Source organism: Ascidia mentula, chromosome 4, assembly GCF_947561715.1.
Source record: "Ascidia mentula chromosome 4, kaAscMent1.1, whole genome shotgun sequence".
Classification (NCBI taxonomy): Eukaryota; Metazoa; Chordata; class Ascidiacea; order Phlebobranchia; family Ascidiidae; genus Ascidia; species Ascidia mentula.
In genome coordinates this window covers 10,617,221-10,632,816 of record NC_138569.1, presented here as the reverse complement: position 1 = coordinate 10,632,816, position 15,596 = coordinate 10,617,221, and the positions used below count along the sequence as shown (strand labels likewise).

The 15,596-nt window shown below is 38.0% G+C and overlaps 1 protein-coding gene across 1 annotated transcript; it reads right to left on the bottom strand.

Moving 5' to 3' along the window:
* Positions 1–856: 856 nt before the first annotated feature.
* LOC145897173 (chondroitin sulfate proteoglycan 4-like) lies at positions 857–15,571 on the bottom strand. The gene is made up of 42 exons (XM_082985360.1): positions 15,331–15,571; positions 15,103–15,266; positions 14,825–15,038; positions 14,547–14,690; positions 14,313–14,481; positions 14,130–14,252; positions 13,904–13,980; positions 13,697–13,844; positions 13,446–13,626; positions 12,995–13,357; positions 12,467–12,923; positions 12,207–12,352; positions 11,920–12,056; positions 11,543–11,782; positions 11,074–11,287; positions 10,593–10,694; positions 10,241–10,365; positions 9,338–9,474; positions 8,742–8,932; positions 8,358–8,475; positions 8,115–8,265; positions 7,752–7,956; positions 7,402–7,627; positions 7,113–7,287; positions 6,796–7,030; positions 6,511–6,636; positions 6,090–6,288; positions 5,907–6,028; positions 5,598–5,798; positions 5,385–5,541; positions 5,216–5,327; positions 5,016–5,154; positions 4,800–4,943; positions 4,505–4,739; positions 4,346–4,431; positions 4,066–4,242; positions 3,791–3,968; positions 3,562–3,709; positions 3,350–3,499; positions 2,949–3,043; positions 2,427–2,602; positions 857–2,352 (listed from the first exon to the last, which is right to left on the bottom strand). Exons 1-42 carry the CDS (start codon positions 15,434–15,436, stop codon positions 1,678–1,680), a joined length of 7,668 nt encoding a protein of 2,555 aa, XP_082841486.1. The 5' UTR covers positions 15,437–15,571; the 3' UTR covers positions 857–1,677.
* Between the last annotated feature and the right edge of the window lie 25 nt (positions 15,572–15,596).

Here is a 15,596-nt window from a genome sequence, read left to right as displayed (position 1 = left end):
TTTTGCCTTCAGAAAAAGAGAAAGACCTACTAAAAACACACTTAGGTTAGGCATACCAGGTTTAATTCCTGAGATAAATGATATATCAGGCAAAAGCTAACACAATCCCAACTGTTCACTCGAGAACGTTCTATAAAAATTGCCTCTGTATCGAATATGCCATCGCGCTTTGCTTGCATTTCGACTTACGCAACAATATATGCAAACACAAGCAACAATCCGCATAAAACGCGACATCTCATGTATCGCTCGCGACTGCGTCAGTTACCTATATGAAGGCAAATACGTAGGGCTTATGCCGGATCATACACGTCCTGGCACAATCAGTTAATGATTTAAAGATAAGAGAACACAAGTTGATTGGTGTCGGCCTTTGGTCTTTTTGCTGTTACGAAATTTAATTGTTTAACCAATACATTGTGGTCAAAAACTTGCAGGTTTGAACAAAATAAGATTCTTTTCTTAGATTCTTTATTTTTTAGGGATGCGAATGTGAAATCACAACAAACCTTTTTTAACATATTTCCATTGTTATTACGGCTGTAACATTTTGTTACCATGCTTTTTATCCATCCACGACAGTTCTCTGCAATTTTAACATTTTACTAACGTAGATTTTAGTTGAAACTCTCAGCACAACCTTCACCAACCCACACCCGTGTGAATGATTTTATCAAGATACACGATACAATAAATCGTAGATTACAAAATTTTTCAACCCCTTGAATGCTTTTCTGCGGAATTTCACGGGTATTCTGTTGATCTGTCAGCTTAAACTGTTTGCTGGATGCAGCAGAATTTGCACAACGTTTGTTTGCAAAAGTAAACAAAACTTTATTGACGTTGAGCGAAAACTGCGGCGATAACCTATTGTCATCAGCTGTAACAAGCGCACTTTACTGCTCTCATTACCTTCACAGACAGTCGGAAAAACAAAACTTTTTGTCCACTTGTTGTTAAGTGGTAATATGTAATTCACGAAAAAAACAACAAATTTTAATATTGTAGAACGGTTGAGGCATCTGGAGTGACATTTCTAACTATACTGCTGTATTGGAGGTTTTACGATTTCTTTCAAATTGTAACAACAAATTTGTTCGCGTTGTTGTTTGTTGCTGCTGCAATAAACAAATACATTAAAAGGCACTCGAAAAAAGGAAAAAATACTGAAATACTTGAAGGTAAAAAACATACTTTTCTAGTTTTGAGCTTGCAAGTTAGCTCAAGTGGCGACAAATGGACCTTCAGGCATGGGACGATATTGAAATATTATATGATAGAATGCTTGTTATAAACACTAACCTATCACAAAAACTATTGACCGGAAATCTTAAACAATTTTACATAATTACGGATACGCAAGATGGCATTTCTGTAACTTAAAACAGGAACTTTACTATACAAAATACAGGGCAAGGTAACATGATTATAACAAAAACACGATTTAAATTCCACCTACATAACCCATATATGAGACGCCGCGCTATCAAAAACATTTACAAAGCACCACATGATTCAACGAGGAAGTAGAGGATTGGCTAAATAGCTAAAAACGTAAAAAATGGATCATACGATTTTTGCGCATTGCATAGGAAAACATAATATCCAGGTTTAAAGAACCAAAATTTTGCCTGGTCAGTTTTAACATTATTGAAATAGTAACGACAGACATCTCTATTAAACCCAATATTGGTTGACTTTCGCGGGAGCAATACTTAGACCTCTCGTTCCAGGTAACGGCAAAGATCCAACCGACCCAGTGACACCACGTGATTCGAAAGGTTCTTCTTCGTCAGACAAAATACTGTCGTCGGATGCGTATAAATGAACAAGTTCATTCGCAAGCATGGGTCGATTGGCACTGTCCATACTAAACCGGGGTTCAGGAAATCCTTGAAGGGAAGCAGAAACACCCGTGGAGGCACGGAGACGAGAAAAGTTCGCTAATCCGGCAGCAGAAAGTAAACCTTCCCGTGGTACGGAGTTAGACATGTAACCGTCATCAAACGAACCGTGGTCCGAGTCGTAATCATCATCGTTACGTACCGCACTACGCAACGGAGTTACTACTACGTCGGCGGTTGGGCATCTTTGTGACGATTCGATTGTGTCGTTTCGTGACGTCACAGTTACGTGAGTGTTTGCGTCAATGTTACTGCGATGCGTCGGTTTCTTTCGGGATGTCTGCGGAGATTTGACAGCAGTCTCGTGACCTTTGACATGGGCGGGACCAAGCTTTCGTTCTCGGATGCAACAGAAGACAAGGAAGGCAATGATGAGAATAAGGAGAATACAAATAGCAACGATAAGTGGAATCAACCAGGGCAACCCAGCCGTCTCCACATCTTCTTCCTGTTTAAATAAACTTACAGCATAATTTTCTGATGAAGAAACAGAACCCAAATGAAGGAGTTATCTGTTCCAACCTTCCTAACGTCTGATGGTGTTTCAGTTGTGGAAATTGTAGTTGACTTCGAAGTTGGAGTTGTTTGTACATCACGTGATCGGGAGGTAGGTAATATGGATGCAGCAGTCGTCTCAGCGTAAGTTGAGGAAAGGTAATTTGTCGTAGTGGCGTTTAATATCGGAGATGTTAAATTTGCTGCAAAAACAATGATCGTCGATCTTATGTTTACTTTTGAAGATTTTTCGTGAATCGCTTCACAAACTTCGCAACACAACTATTTTTTTGCAAATATTTTGAAAAAATGCGTCTCTGTACTTCATTCGCATTAGGGGAAGGCTCGCAGGACCAACGGTCGCAAACATTTGATTGCACCAGTCGTGGTCAAATAATTTCTGTAAAGTTTTATAACAAGCACGCGGTAGAAGGTTTATGACAGACACCAAATGTTCAAACAAAGCAGATTGCAGGTCGTGATTGCATACTGCGTGTTTTACCGAAATGTGTCAACAGAAACAAGCAAACAATAAGTGCATGATTTTACCTTGCACGTCAAAGTGCTGATCGTCGTTCCGAGCCACAATACGGAATGCCAAACTTCCAATCGCTGGTTGAACGGAACCATCCTCAACACTTAACCTTTAACACAAATTGCGATAAAACCCATACACACAATTTGTCAATAATAATATTTGTGATCAGCATGCAATTCACAACAAGGAAATATAATTTTTAAACTTGACCACACAAAACACGCCTACATGTAAATTTACAGACATGTCCAAATGCTTTCGGATTATTTTTTTGCGGAAGATTTTTCCTTTCATCAGCACATAATTAGTTTGAGGTTGGTATTAAAACTATGTAAATAAAAGAATCCTTGAATTGCGCAGTGTGTTTTGTTGGGTCTGACGAGCTTGCGGGAAAACAGATGCCATGGTTTACCTGTAAGTGAATGAATCATCGACATGTGATTGGTTTGTCAGATTCACGTGACCTACTTCAAGATACACGAGACCACGTGATATGTCGTCATGGGTGAATGAGTTTACCGCATTGTGAATAGAGCGACGTTGTAGTTTATGGGATGAATTCCTTCCTAAGCAGAATTGTAATAGTGTTGGTTAGGAACAGCTATCATCCTTTTAATCAGTAACTTGCCAGAATTTACGGTAATAGCGGCGTATGTCGACGGTTTGATAACTTCATAAACAGGCAGTGAGCCAGTTGTCCGAGCGAGCTGACTCGCATTCAAACTTGACAAACTTATCTGACTTCTACTTTCAGGAACAATCTCAAAAACTCCTGCAAACAAAAAAATGTCGTTCATTTAAAAATTGCAGGGATATGCCCAAAGAAAAAGGCTTAATAGCCGTAAATAAGTACCTGTAGTGATGAAGGGAGTTACAATAACCTCCAGTGTTCGTGTAAGATTTTTCAAAGTAGAATATTGTGAATTGTTGTAAGTCGCCATTAAAGTAAAGTTGTCGGAGGAAAATTGTCTCGCACTCATTAAATACGAAACATTTCCAGCATTTAAAGCTTCCAGCGAGAAACTTGTTACCTTTTTAAAAGAAAAATGGTGCAAATATCGAAAATAATAAAAAAACACGAGAAAATAAACAAGGCAGCCAATAAAATCACTTGAAAATGTGTTTTACCTCAGCGTTTCCCTCGTATAATGCTCCACCAAATGGGTGTTTCAGTAGCTGGAGTGATATCAGTGTCGCGTCACCATTAGAAGTAACGTTTATGACGTCATTGTGGAGCACCGCTGAAAATTGTCCTTGTGGCAGAAGTAGCGCGTTGGTATCAAAGTTAATTTGCACTGGAAGTATCTGGAATTTGGCAGAGAATAAGTTTTACGGGTGTTACATTTTTCGTATGACAACACATGTAAACTAATTTGCTACACATTGCTTGTAGGTTTTATTTGATCACCGTAATAGGAAACAGATGGTAACTAGGTTTGTGAAATCCGTCGCTCAGACTGAAGTACAAGGCGTCCGATGTAATCTCATTACCATCTGTTGGCATCAAACGTACGTTTAAATTACATGAGATAAAGGTAGCAAATTTAACAGAATTGACAAATCTCACTGGGAAAGATGGAGTCCTCGACTGTGTTTTGTAAGTAAACAACATTTTCCACGTTAATATCTTCCTGTGTAAACTTAGCTACGACATCATAAGATGATTGGTTGCGAGAGATGTGAATTAGTTTGCCGTAGTTTGGTGGACGAACTACAGTGAAATGTAAGTCACGTGGTGAATTGTCGAGATCCACAGCAAGAAGGTTGGATGATGTCAAAGTTGCAATAATGCCTTGGACAACCTGGAAAGCATGACGTGTTTCAACTTACTTTCCGCCTACTTGTCTTTTATAAATGTTTACCTTTAGGCTCGGCGACTTGGTCTTCAGAATTGGGAGTTGATCGTTCACAGGATTAATGGTTATGCGAAAAATCCCACGAACAGAAAATATATGTTGACTGGATTTTTTCTTGTTGACTAAAAACGCTTCAAACTCAAATTGATCCTAAATACATCAAACAAGAACGTGTTTTAATGTGCACATATCAATTTAGCGCAAATAAACTTGTCAACCTACATTTGAATATTCCGAGCCATCATGTAAATACGTAACTAAACTTCTGTTAAGAGCTGCATGAATGAAGGTTGTATTTGTAACAACTGACTTCCCATTTACTGCAACAGAGCCATGAAGTGGAATATCCGTAATTCTGTACCTAAACATACCACATCATGCTTGGCATATTTATAAAACTGCCTACATGATGAATATTTTACTTTATGTTAAAATTGTTGCGTTGATTTGATTCTCTGATCTTTTTCAATAAGTTGCTTGCGTCGAGATGGGAGGTTGTGATGTTAGCTGAACCACCTTCGGCTAATTTCATGCCTAAAATGTAATATACGTTAAAAGGAAACGTAGGTCCTAATGCATGTAAGTACAAACCCGTATTAGTTTGAAGGGGACTATTCCTACCAGCCGTGCGATACGCTTCATACGTAACGTTAAAAGGAAGCACAATATGGATTACATCCTCCGCTGGTGATGATGACGCAGTAAAAACGACATCGTCACTTTGTGTCCAATCTTTCACTTGTTTATTCTGCAAAATTGATCGCTTAACGAATTTTTAACGTTTTAAAAGAATCCACTGTGTACCTGTTTGTAAAATACTTGATTTGCATCAACTTCACTTTGAGTAAAGTTAAATATGCTGGTGTCGGGATCATCACGCCGCACGATGGCGCCAAATTTGGGTTTTCGAGCGAGTAAGTACGTTACATCACGTGACCCGGATCGGTCGTTGGTCGTCGAGTGGAGATTGGAAGAGTTTAAACCGGTTAATGTATCAGGAAACACCTGCAACATACACATAACCACATTACGAACTAAATTGCACCAAAGTACCTTTTAATATCGAAATAAAAAGTCCGCAAATAATCACAAATAAAAGTCGTAATATCATACTTGCACGGGTGAAGTCGGGTCAACGGTTATAATGAGAGGTTTGGCAGTGATCACAAATATGTGTTTGGTGTCAAAATTTAAACCGTCGTTCACTTGAAACGTCAAACCTCCAGTGTTCGAACCTGACAACAGAACACACAAGCAGATGTAGACATTTTTAATAGTCAAGTGCAACAAAGTTACCTTTGTGAACAAATATCAAACACCCATCGTTTATCTGAGCTTGTGTGAAGTTAAGTACGTGATGTGTGGGGTGATGAGATAATGCGAAGTGTCCGTTTCTAGGTGGAAGAATTTCGTAGCGAAGATCGGTCGGTGGCGAGTCTGGGTCAACGGCGGAGAGAAGGTTTGATGTCACAGTGGTGGTGGAGTTAACCCAAACCTACACAACAACTCGCCGTTAATTTAAACAAAAACTGAAATTCTTTTATTAAATGCATTTGTTGTTTGTACTAAAAAAAGCAGTAGCATTTTAGTATTATAAAATAAGTTGCAGTGATCGCTAGGCCTGCATCTGCAGTTTTGGGCAGATCCCAATATTTCAATTTTTGAAGTCAGTTTGTTGTTTGTAAATTTTGTTTCTTAAAAAGAAAAGAAATATCACCGTCATGCCGGTGTTGTTGATCATGTAAGGAGCCTGGTCGTTTACTGGTATGATTTCTATGTGGGTCGTTACAATCGAACTTCTTCTTTCGCCATCAACAGTTTCAACACGAAGATCGTACAAGTCCTGTTAGGAAGCGACACAATTATAAAATGTATACCGAAAAATTTCACATACCGAAAATGATCCATTAAAATTTGGAAAAAAACAATAATCGACATTTCCTGGCATTTTAAGAAACTTTTATGAAATAAAACTCGTCGTTTTATTAAACTGTTATTTTACCTCTACCGTATCACTTCCGTCATGAACATAAAACACAAACTCAGCCAACACCAATCGCCACGAAAAATGGCTAAGTGCGACGTCAGCCTGACGTGACGACTCCAGTCGACCGTGGCGAGGTTGCGTCACCACTGTTACTTCAAGTTGAAGATGTGAGAAGTGCGGACTGGCCAGGTACAAATAATCACTGATCAACACACGTGACTTCCCTTCTTCGACGGAAAAGTTTCCGCTTCTGTAGATTAAAGCATCTCAAAATTTGTAAAAGTTACAAACAATTTTACGGAACATGTTATGTCCAAGCAACGGTGCTTTACCTGAGAGGAATGGTTAAAGGAACGATTTCAATTTGTGACGTCACATTTTCCAAACTTAACACGCCATTGCTGACGTCGTAAGTAAAGATGTCAAGTGGTTCGACCTCATCGAAGGAAACATTGCGATCTTGAATGTAGAAAACTCGACCCTGATTGATTTCCCACTGACTAAATTCTGTGGAAAAATATAATTATTTAAATTATGTGAATTCTAATCTACAATTTCCTTGCTTTAGTTTTAAATCACTTTTCCGCCAGTCTAGGAACGTCTTATAACAACTATTCAAACCTTGTGCATGGAGCTCCACAACGCCACTTCTGTTCACACCCAAACTTCCGTACTTTGGATCTGACGTCACAATGTACAGTAAGTCACGTGGTGTAGCGGAAGAATGCGAAGCTCGTAGTTGCGAACGTAATATAATAAGCGTAGATCTTTCATCCACAACAAGCAAACGGTTTCGTTTCATAACCGGAGGTTGTTGCAGACTTGCCAGGTATATGTTGATTGAAAGCTGAAATGAAATGCTACTCCATAAAAAAATAGTCAAATATGGGTGTTTTACATGCCGCAAGTAGATAACAACACACACACAAATACTTCAGTAGAATAAAGAACAGAATGTTTGCTACACTGACTTGTCCGTGTTGTGTGATGTGACCAGCAGTTACTGTGAAGTAAACTGAGTCCTCAGAACTACCACTTCCATCCAATATTTTGTCTTGAACAAACGCAAGTTTCTTGTCGTTGATATCCTGTTGTGAAAACTCGGTGACCGAAGTAGAATTTGTTGATTCCAGCGAAATAAGTTCAAAATGACCGGATTGGGGTCCAGCAATAACGCTAAATTACAAAATAAACACTGTTAATAACTGATCGCATTAAATATGCTGGTTTCATATACGTTCACCATATTTCAGGTGCTATATGAACGTTTTCATTTATGACGCTGGAGGAATGCAGAAAAACTCTAATAAGCGAAAGTAATTATTGTGATGTACCTGTATATAATCAAGCTTTTCAGGCCTTTCACGTTGGTTTCGTATTGCAAGTTAGTCGCGGTCACAGTTGCGTTCGAACCTTTCTTCACAAGAAGTTTCGATGAATTTACGACTTGTAAGTAAGGCTCGGACGCTCTTACAACAAATAAACCTGCATTAAAAACATCCAACATTTGGTGGACAAATATCACAAAACCTCGTATTTGCTGAATCTAAAATCTTTCAATATTATAAAATTTATACCCGTGGAAAAATGTTTTCCGTCCTTGACCCAAAAAACAAAACGTTGAAAGTTTTTCTTTCCTCGATGTTTAAACAGAATTTTGTTGTTGATGACGTCACGTTGAGTGAATTCAAATATCTGCAAAAAAGCAAGGAGTCGTGTTGCATGTAAACAGCGACCTTAAAAGATTAATCCCTAATCTGTAAACAAACAAAAATTTTGGGAACGGTTCACGTACTTTATCTGCAGAATCTCACCGGATAGTTTTGATGGCGATGTTACATGTGAACAATTTCATACAGGGCGGATCGCAAAGTTTGCGTTTAAAAAAACCGGCGATAAAAGTGCGATTTCTTTGTTTTACATATTTGATATATGACAAGCGATTAGTTAACTTCACTCACTGATTTTCTTTTGTTTGTGACATCCACGATATCACTGCCCAATAATCCTCTTCGTACGTATACAAGATCGAGATCGTCTTGATCCACATCGGGGTCATGATACCACAGATCGTCACGCGTGAGTAATCTCTCTGTGTTCCGTGCAATGTTGAAAGGTCGGTTCACCATGCGAAGTGGTGGGTTATCGTTAACTGCCACAATATAATGGAAACAAACGTTGTTCAGGGTATAAAGTATACAGGTGTCGTAATCACTCTATTAGGCGTTAATAAAGGTCTCCTACTTAAAAAAAAATATCTCGTGTAATTATGGCATAAGTTCTTGCCGAAACGTTTTTCGTACATGAAATACGACAATGTATGGGCCAGTTCCTTTATACTCAAAAGAGTCAGAATTATGAGCAAATCAGTTAATAGTGTTCCTATGTCGTGTCAGTTAACTAATTAATAGTGTATAAAATGCAGCTTATACACAATTCATATTATTGGCTCCACATTGCTTATCAACTAATTAATAGTTGCACAATGTTGGTTCATCAGGGAAGCTCGTTACGCGAGGCGGGAAAATGAGGTTTTCCAGACGGAGTAAATTCGTACTTAAGGTGACAGAAATGTTGAACACTCCATCAGCACTGACATTCTGCAGACTTCGTATTTTATCAGACAGCTCTCCTTCGAGGATTGGGACCACAGTGAAAGCAAAATGGTCTTCAGTCGATTCGCTTCCATCGTGTCTGTATACAAAACACGTTATATTAAATTAATACAGTACAGATATTATTTTTATCACTGCACTGACATTTAAGCATAAAAGTTGTAAAGGAACCTTATCAATACATGTGCAAAAAAAGCCATAATAATAATATTGGCAAGCTGCAGACAGGGTGTGTACATGCACTGTTTCGACCTGTGAGGTCTCATCAGTGCAGCTGTTGCAGTGGCACTGTGCTAGCTTTTACACTAGCAGGCACACTAGATTCCACTTGTGGTACCTGTCCGGTCAACGTCGATCTGTCAATATTATTATGGCTTTTTTGCACATATATTGCATTGGTGTTTTTCCTTTAGCGCTATCGGTTACCAAGCAGATCCGTTTGGCCATAGTGAGCTCCACAGTGGTTCGTGTCTGTTGTTTGGTACTCAGTATAGGGTACCCAACAGATCGACGTTGACCGGACAGGTACCACAAAGTGGAATCTAGTGTGCCTGCTAGTGTAAAAGCTAGTACAGTGCCACTGCAACAGCTGCACTGATGAGACCTCACAGGTCGAAACAGTGCGTGTACACACCCTGTCTGCAGCTTGCCAACCTTACCAGGTTATACAGGTCATCGTTTTATCGGAATTACTGATTTGATTGACTTCATTATCACTTCACCCATTATCTTACATCAAATATAACTGACCAATAACACCAATCTTATCACCTGTGTTGGTCACTCAAATAAAAGAAATATTTCCCTGCACACAACACCGACCCGTGATAAGAGAGTTTACCCACTTGTACTGAAGTCGTCCGTCCACAATATCTCCTGTCGTTACTGACGTCACGCGATTGTCACGTGACAAGGGGTTGTCTGTCTGACTCCGAAGTAGGAGGGAACCATGCGAAGGTTGTTGTTTGATCTGTGTAGATTGACATGATTATTAGTTTTCTATGAACAAATCTGACATTAAAAGATAATGAAATAAAGTTTTGAAGTACATAGACCACAATTTTAATGAACTTGGTATTATTTAGATAAGGTTTTTTAACACTGTGGAAAATGTTAATTGATCATTCCCGTAACTGGAGAAGCGCGACAACAATAGTTACAAATTGCCCAAGGTTGAGCGAGTAACGTAAACCATACTTGAAAAAGAAACCGGCGGTGCTGAAGAGTTTGGGCTGACAAGAGATTAGGTGTTATGGTCATCTTCTCACCTTCATCCACATACATAGTAGTAGAAGTGATCTGAAAAGGAGCAGATAATTGTTTGTGGTCACAACACAGATAAGACGCAGTGGGTTGTCGCTTACTTTGGGCCAGACATACGATTTGGAACACAGATTTTTTTTTCAGTTAGGGCGACTGACTCAAGCACTGTTGCTTTGGTCGCAGAAATCTATCGGTTTCCGACAGTCTGTCCCAGGAATTCAACAGAAACTTAATTAAATATCTTTGTTACTTCGCTTTGGCGTTATAGCTATTATTAAAAACGTATAGAACTTTTACTAAAGAACTTTGCCATAATTTCATGGCGAGGATTACCCCAGAAATATCGCAACAGTTTTTCATCCAAACAACGCCCACTTTTCCCACAAAGGGTTAAATTGCTGCAACTATTACTGACCTTTAATATTCTTGCGTCCGGTATGTAGGTCACATTAAAGTTGGCTCTCGGAGAGCGGTAGCGACCTCGAACCAAAGCGTACAACGTCATAGAATCTTTAACTTCTTTCTCTTGGGGGTCGATATCATTCACGTTCAGCTCGAGTGTCAACAAATCCCGTTTAAGTTGTGATAAGGTGAAGCCGCTCCCCACTTCAACTCGCCTTCCAGTTTCACTTCAGAAAAAAGGTGTCGAAGTTAAAAGGAGATTATTGAAATGGTATAAAATGAAGAAAACCAACAACCTGACTCTAATGGCCGGTATTAGGTTGCTACACAGACAATAAAAACAAAAATTTACAATTATGGACAACTTGCATGTAACTTGGCATAACCTACTAAGTTCTAAACAGCAACCTTTCACAAACTTACTTTATTGGTAAAGATAATTTGTTTTGCTAACAAGTCCCATACATTGCATAATTTTATACCTATTTTGCAATATTCCACGTTTCAAGCTTTTGGTCACAAAAATTTGAACATCCTCATCATTTAAATTGGAGAGACCTGTGACATCCACTGACACATGATCCAATCCCATGACAGCAACAGTTTCTTGCCCACGCAGTTGTGCAGGAACGGTAGTCAAAGTAACCACAACCCGTAAAATGGTGATGTTAAATGTGTTAATATCACTTTCCTCACCAGCACCAGTAAGTTTAAACATAAACCTGCAAAAGTTACATGTTAAAAAAGTGGGTAATATTAAACATGACAAACTTGATTAGAAATTATTTTTTTTGTTCGTTGCATTTCTAATTTTGTCTAACAATAATCAACTACATTTCTTGATCAAATCTTATTTTACCGGTCAGTAAAAGTACGTCTAACATCTTCAGAAGTATCAATATTGAGATAGCGAACATGTCCAGCAATAAGGTCACTTGTCTGAAATGTTGTTGCTACAGTCCACACACCGTTAGATGCATCATCTCCTTGCAACACCTTGAAACAGTTCAAACATAATAATGGAAAAAATATCATATGGACACAAAAGTAGGGTCCTATTAATACAAAATAACTGTTCACAGCAAAACATATTTTTATGTAGGTACAGTTAATTCATATTTAAGACAATTTCACAGCCCGTTTTACCTGGACTTTTCCATGCAGTGGTGCATCGATTATATTGTATCTGATGTCTACAATGGAGGTGCCAGCATTTGAACTTGCATTAAGTAGGTTTTCATTTATAATAGAAGCTTCTCCTTCCACAAGAGTTAAACCAGAATTGTGAACAACTGCAAAACAAGGCCATGTACCTCAAAGTGACTTTAACAAGTTATATTTTGCAAAAAAAATCAACTCAATTGTAACTGTAAGATAAATTTCGGTGGCATTTAAAAATATATTACCTTTCATTAGAAGAGGAACTGCCGCAATTCTCATGAGAGCAGTGACTGCAGAGTTTGGATGATTCACTAAAGTGTTGTGGTTGCTGACTTGCAACAACAGCCGTGTGTTATCCGAACCACCAGCATGAACAAAATACAACAGCTGATCATTAACATCTTGCTGTGTGAATGTGTGAACTGGCCTTCCACGGCTACTGTTTTTCTCTATAAAAAGCCCTGTACTAATTCCAATTATCTGATAAACAATGTTTCTTGTTTCGCTGTCAGGATCTGTTGCTTGTAAAATATCTTTTGGCAATGGAGTACGGGAATTGCGTATTGGTGAAAACACAAAGTAAGAAGGAATTTCCAAGTGAGGAGGATCATCGACCAAAGCAACAGATATATTAAGAGTGTAAACTGTTGTATTATCAGCGATGTTTTGATTGGAATCACAAATTGTGTACCTTTTAGCATCCTGCAAATGTAAAACTCAATAATATAAAAAACACTAATTTTTTTTGATAATTCTTTTCTTAGAAAAATTACCATTGTTTTCATTTCAGCAGTTAGTCCATCTGATCTTAACAAAAATGAGAAACTGTCTTCCGATGCGTCTGATCCATTATGTTCATAAACTATTTGGCGATCCAACACATTTTGTGCCACAAATGTATCGCCAGTTTCTAAAACAACTCCTTCCTTTATTAAAACACCATCGCTTGGAACTGAAACCAAGTGAAAGTTGAATGATTCCAGGGAATTGTCATTAAAAACATGTTGATGTCTTTCAGGGGAAATTAATTGTACACCAAGGTTTGAATTTGTGATGTTGGTGGATGTGCCTTCAGAAACTTGAAGTTCTCTGATATGCAGACTGTAGCAAAGACGACGTTCAGCTTTTTCAGAAATCTAATCAGTGTATAAAATTTACATTCTTTTATTTTAATTCAAAACCACGAAAAAAATTTTAACTTTATTTCATGTAAAACCAAAATACCTTTTGTATTGTAGATTTAGAAGGTGTTTTAGGGGAATGTTTTTTTTGATAGGGAACAATTACAAACGAAGGCAAGTTGCTTCTCAAGTTTGGTTCATTAAAGGTAGTTTCAAATGGATTTGTGCTAGTGCACCCAACTGAAACATCATGTGATGCCAGCAGGTCCTTCACTGTCTTTTGCCTACAAACACAAATCAAATACATTTCTGGAAATGTAACAAAAACCCAGTGATGCATAACTTCTTACTAACCGAAAATTAATGCGGATAATTTTTATACAGCCAGGAAATGAGGACATAGATACAAGACGGGCAGAGTATTTTTCTTTATTTCTTGCTTGAACGTCAACACCACCAACAAATAACGGACCTTTTAAATTCAGTTCATTGCTGGATGCATCTGCCAAACATGCCAATTACAATGATAATTTTTACACACAAATGATAGATTTGACTTACGATCAGGCTGTTCCACAAAGATCCGAGTTTTGTTTCCATCAACACGAATTTCCAGCACAGTTGATGTAAATGTAAATCTTAAAAGCAAATCATTGGTTAGCTGGCAAGTAAAAATATTTGGTTGCATAAATTATTTTGCAACATACAGAAGGTGCAAAAACAAATTCAGAAAATTGTTAGATAGTACTTCAAAGGTGATTAATTGTACTGTAAAAATTTTCATTACCTCAATTTGTGCCACTTTCCATCATTGATAACCTTGGTTGACTGCAAACCAATCACTCCACTCCCTTTATTTACTGAAGCTCTGATAGTTCCACCAGCCATTTCAAGTGCTATGAATTCATGCCTATAGTAACACTAACATCAGCCAGGGTGCAAATCATACAATTAAACATTATAAACATACAAGTCCCAGCCAGCGTTGAAAAGTAACAGGCCATTCTTGCCAGTTGTTTTAATGCTGCACTCAAATGCACCCTCTGAATTTTTGCTCCAGCGATCAAATTTTAGGTAAGAGTTACTTGATTGAAATGACAAAGGTTCTTTTCTTCTTGCCCGAAAAATTCTGGAACATCCTGAAAATATTGAAATATGTAAAAATGATTTATTACCTCACTAACCAACAGGTTGTCTTCTATACCAGCATTAACATTGTGCACACTCTTTTTTCCCGGTACATTATAAATGGGATCCAAAACGTCAATAGAGTTAAATTCTGCTTGCAAAATGCAACCACGAAAAAATGGTGTAGAGTTTTCCAGATAGCTTGCACCAACATTGTAATCTGAAGACCAAATATATGAAAAATCAGCAATGAATAATATACATGCAGCTTAAAATACTTTTATAATAAATCTAAAAATGTTACTGATGTCACATTATACAATCTCTTTGCACACTTCGGGTTTGCAAACTTACCATAACCACCCAAAAACACACCAAGATCAACGTCAAGGCTATTGTCACCATCAACCATTGGGACAGAATCAGTAATAACATCAATGTCATTTATCCGAAGGCTTATGGTTGAACCTGCCTTTAACACTCTAACACGATGCCATAACAGATCATTGTACTTTTTTCCTGGTGGAGAAACTAGGACGGCTTCACCTGAACCAACATTTACTTGAACCTGTAAGCATTTACAAAGTTAGCTAGGCCAAACAATCATAGATTATTAAAACCACACGAATCACCTTAATTAAACCACCAGTTAAGCTGACTACGAGATAGTCTTCTTGTCCGGCAGCTAACAAAATGATGCCATTGTGAGCCTGTGTTTGAAATTGTAATGAAACAATAGTTGATGATTGGTAATCTGCCAAACTTTCAAACAAGAAGCTATCCCCGTAAAAAGATGCTGCAAATCAAAGTTACATTTTCATAAATTTGATAAAGATCCTTCCATTCCATTGGGTACTCACCTGAAAATCGACATGAAACAAATGCTGGACAAAACAATAATAAACAAACAAGTAGCTGAACAGCAAAACTACAAATCCCGCAAACTTGACTCCCGGTAAACTTCATCGCGTTGCAGTTGCACTATGTATTTACCATACATTTTACTTGCATTCTATGTTATTTTCTGCAAAGCTGGTGAGTGGTGACGTATGTTTATTGAATTTGCACTCAAAACTGTTCACACAAACGACTTCATGCTATAAGAGTATAGATACGAATACGAATG

Bases quoted from the DNA above. Each gene is read 5' to 3' on its own strand.
- LOC145897173 (XM_082985360.1), bottom strand. From the start codon at position 15,436: ATGAAGTTTACCGGGAGTCAAGTTTGCGGGATTTGTAGTTTTGCTGTT. The intron at 13,981-14,129 runs GTAATGAAAATT...TTTGCTTTTAAG, and splicing joins GGAAAGTGGCACAAATTGAG to ATTTACATTTACATCAACTG. The intron at 11,288-11,542 runs GTATAAAATTAT...TTTTTTCTGAAG, and splicing joins CGTGGAATATTGCAAAATAG to TGAAACTGGAAGGCGAGTTG.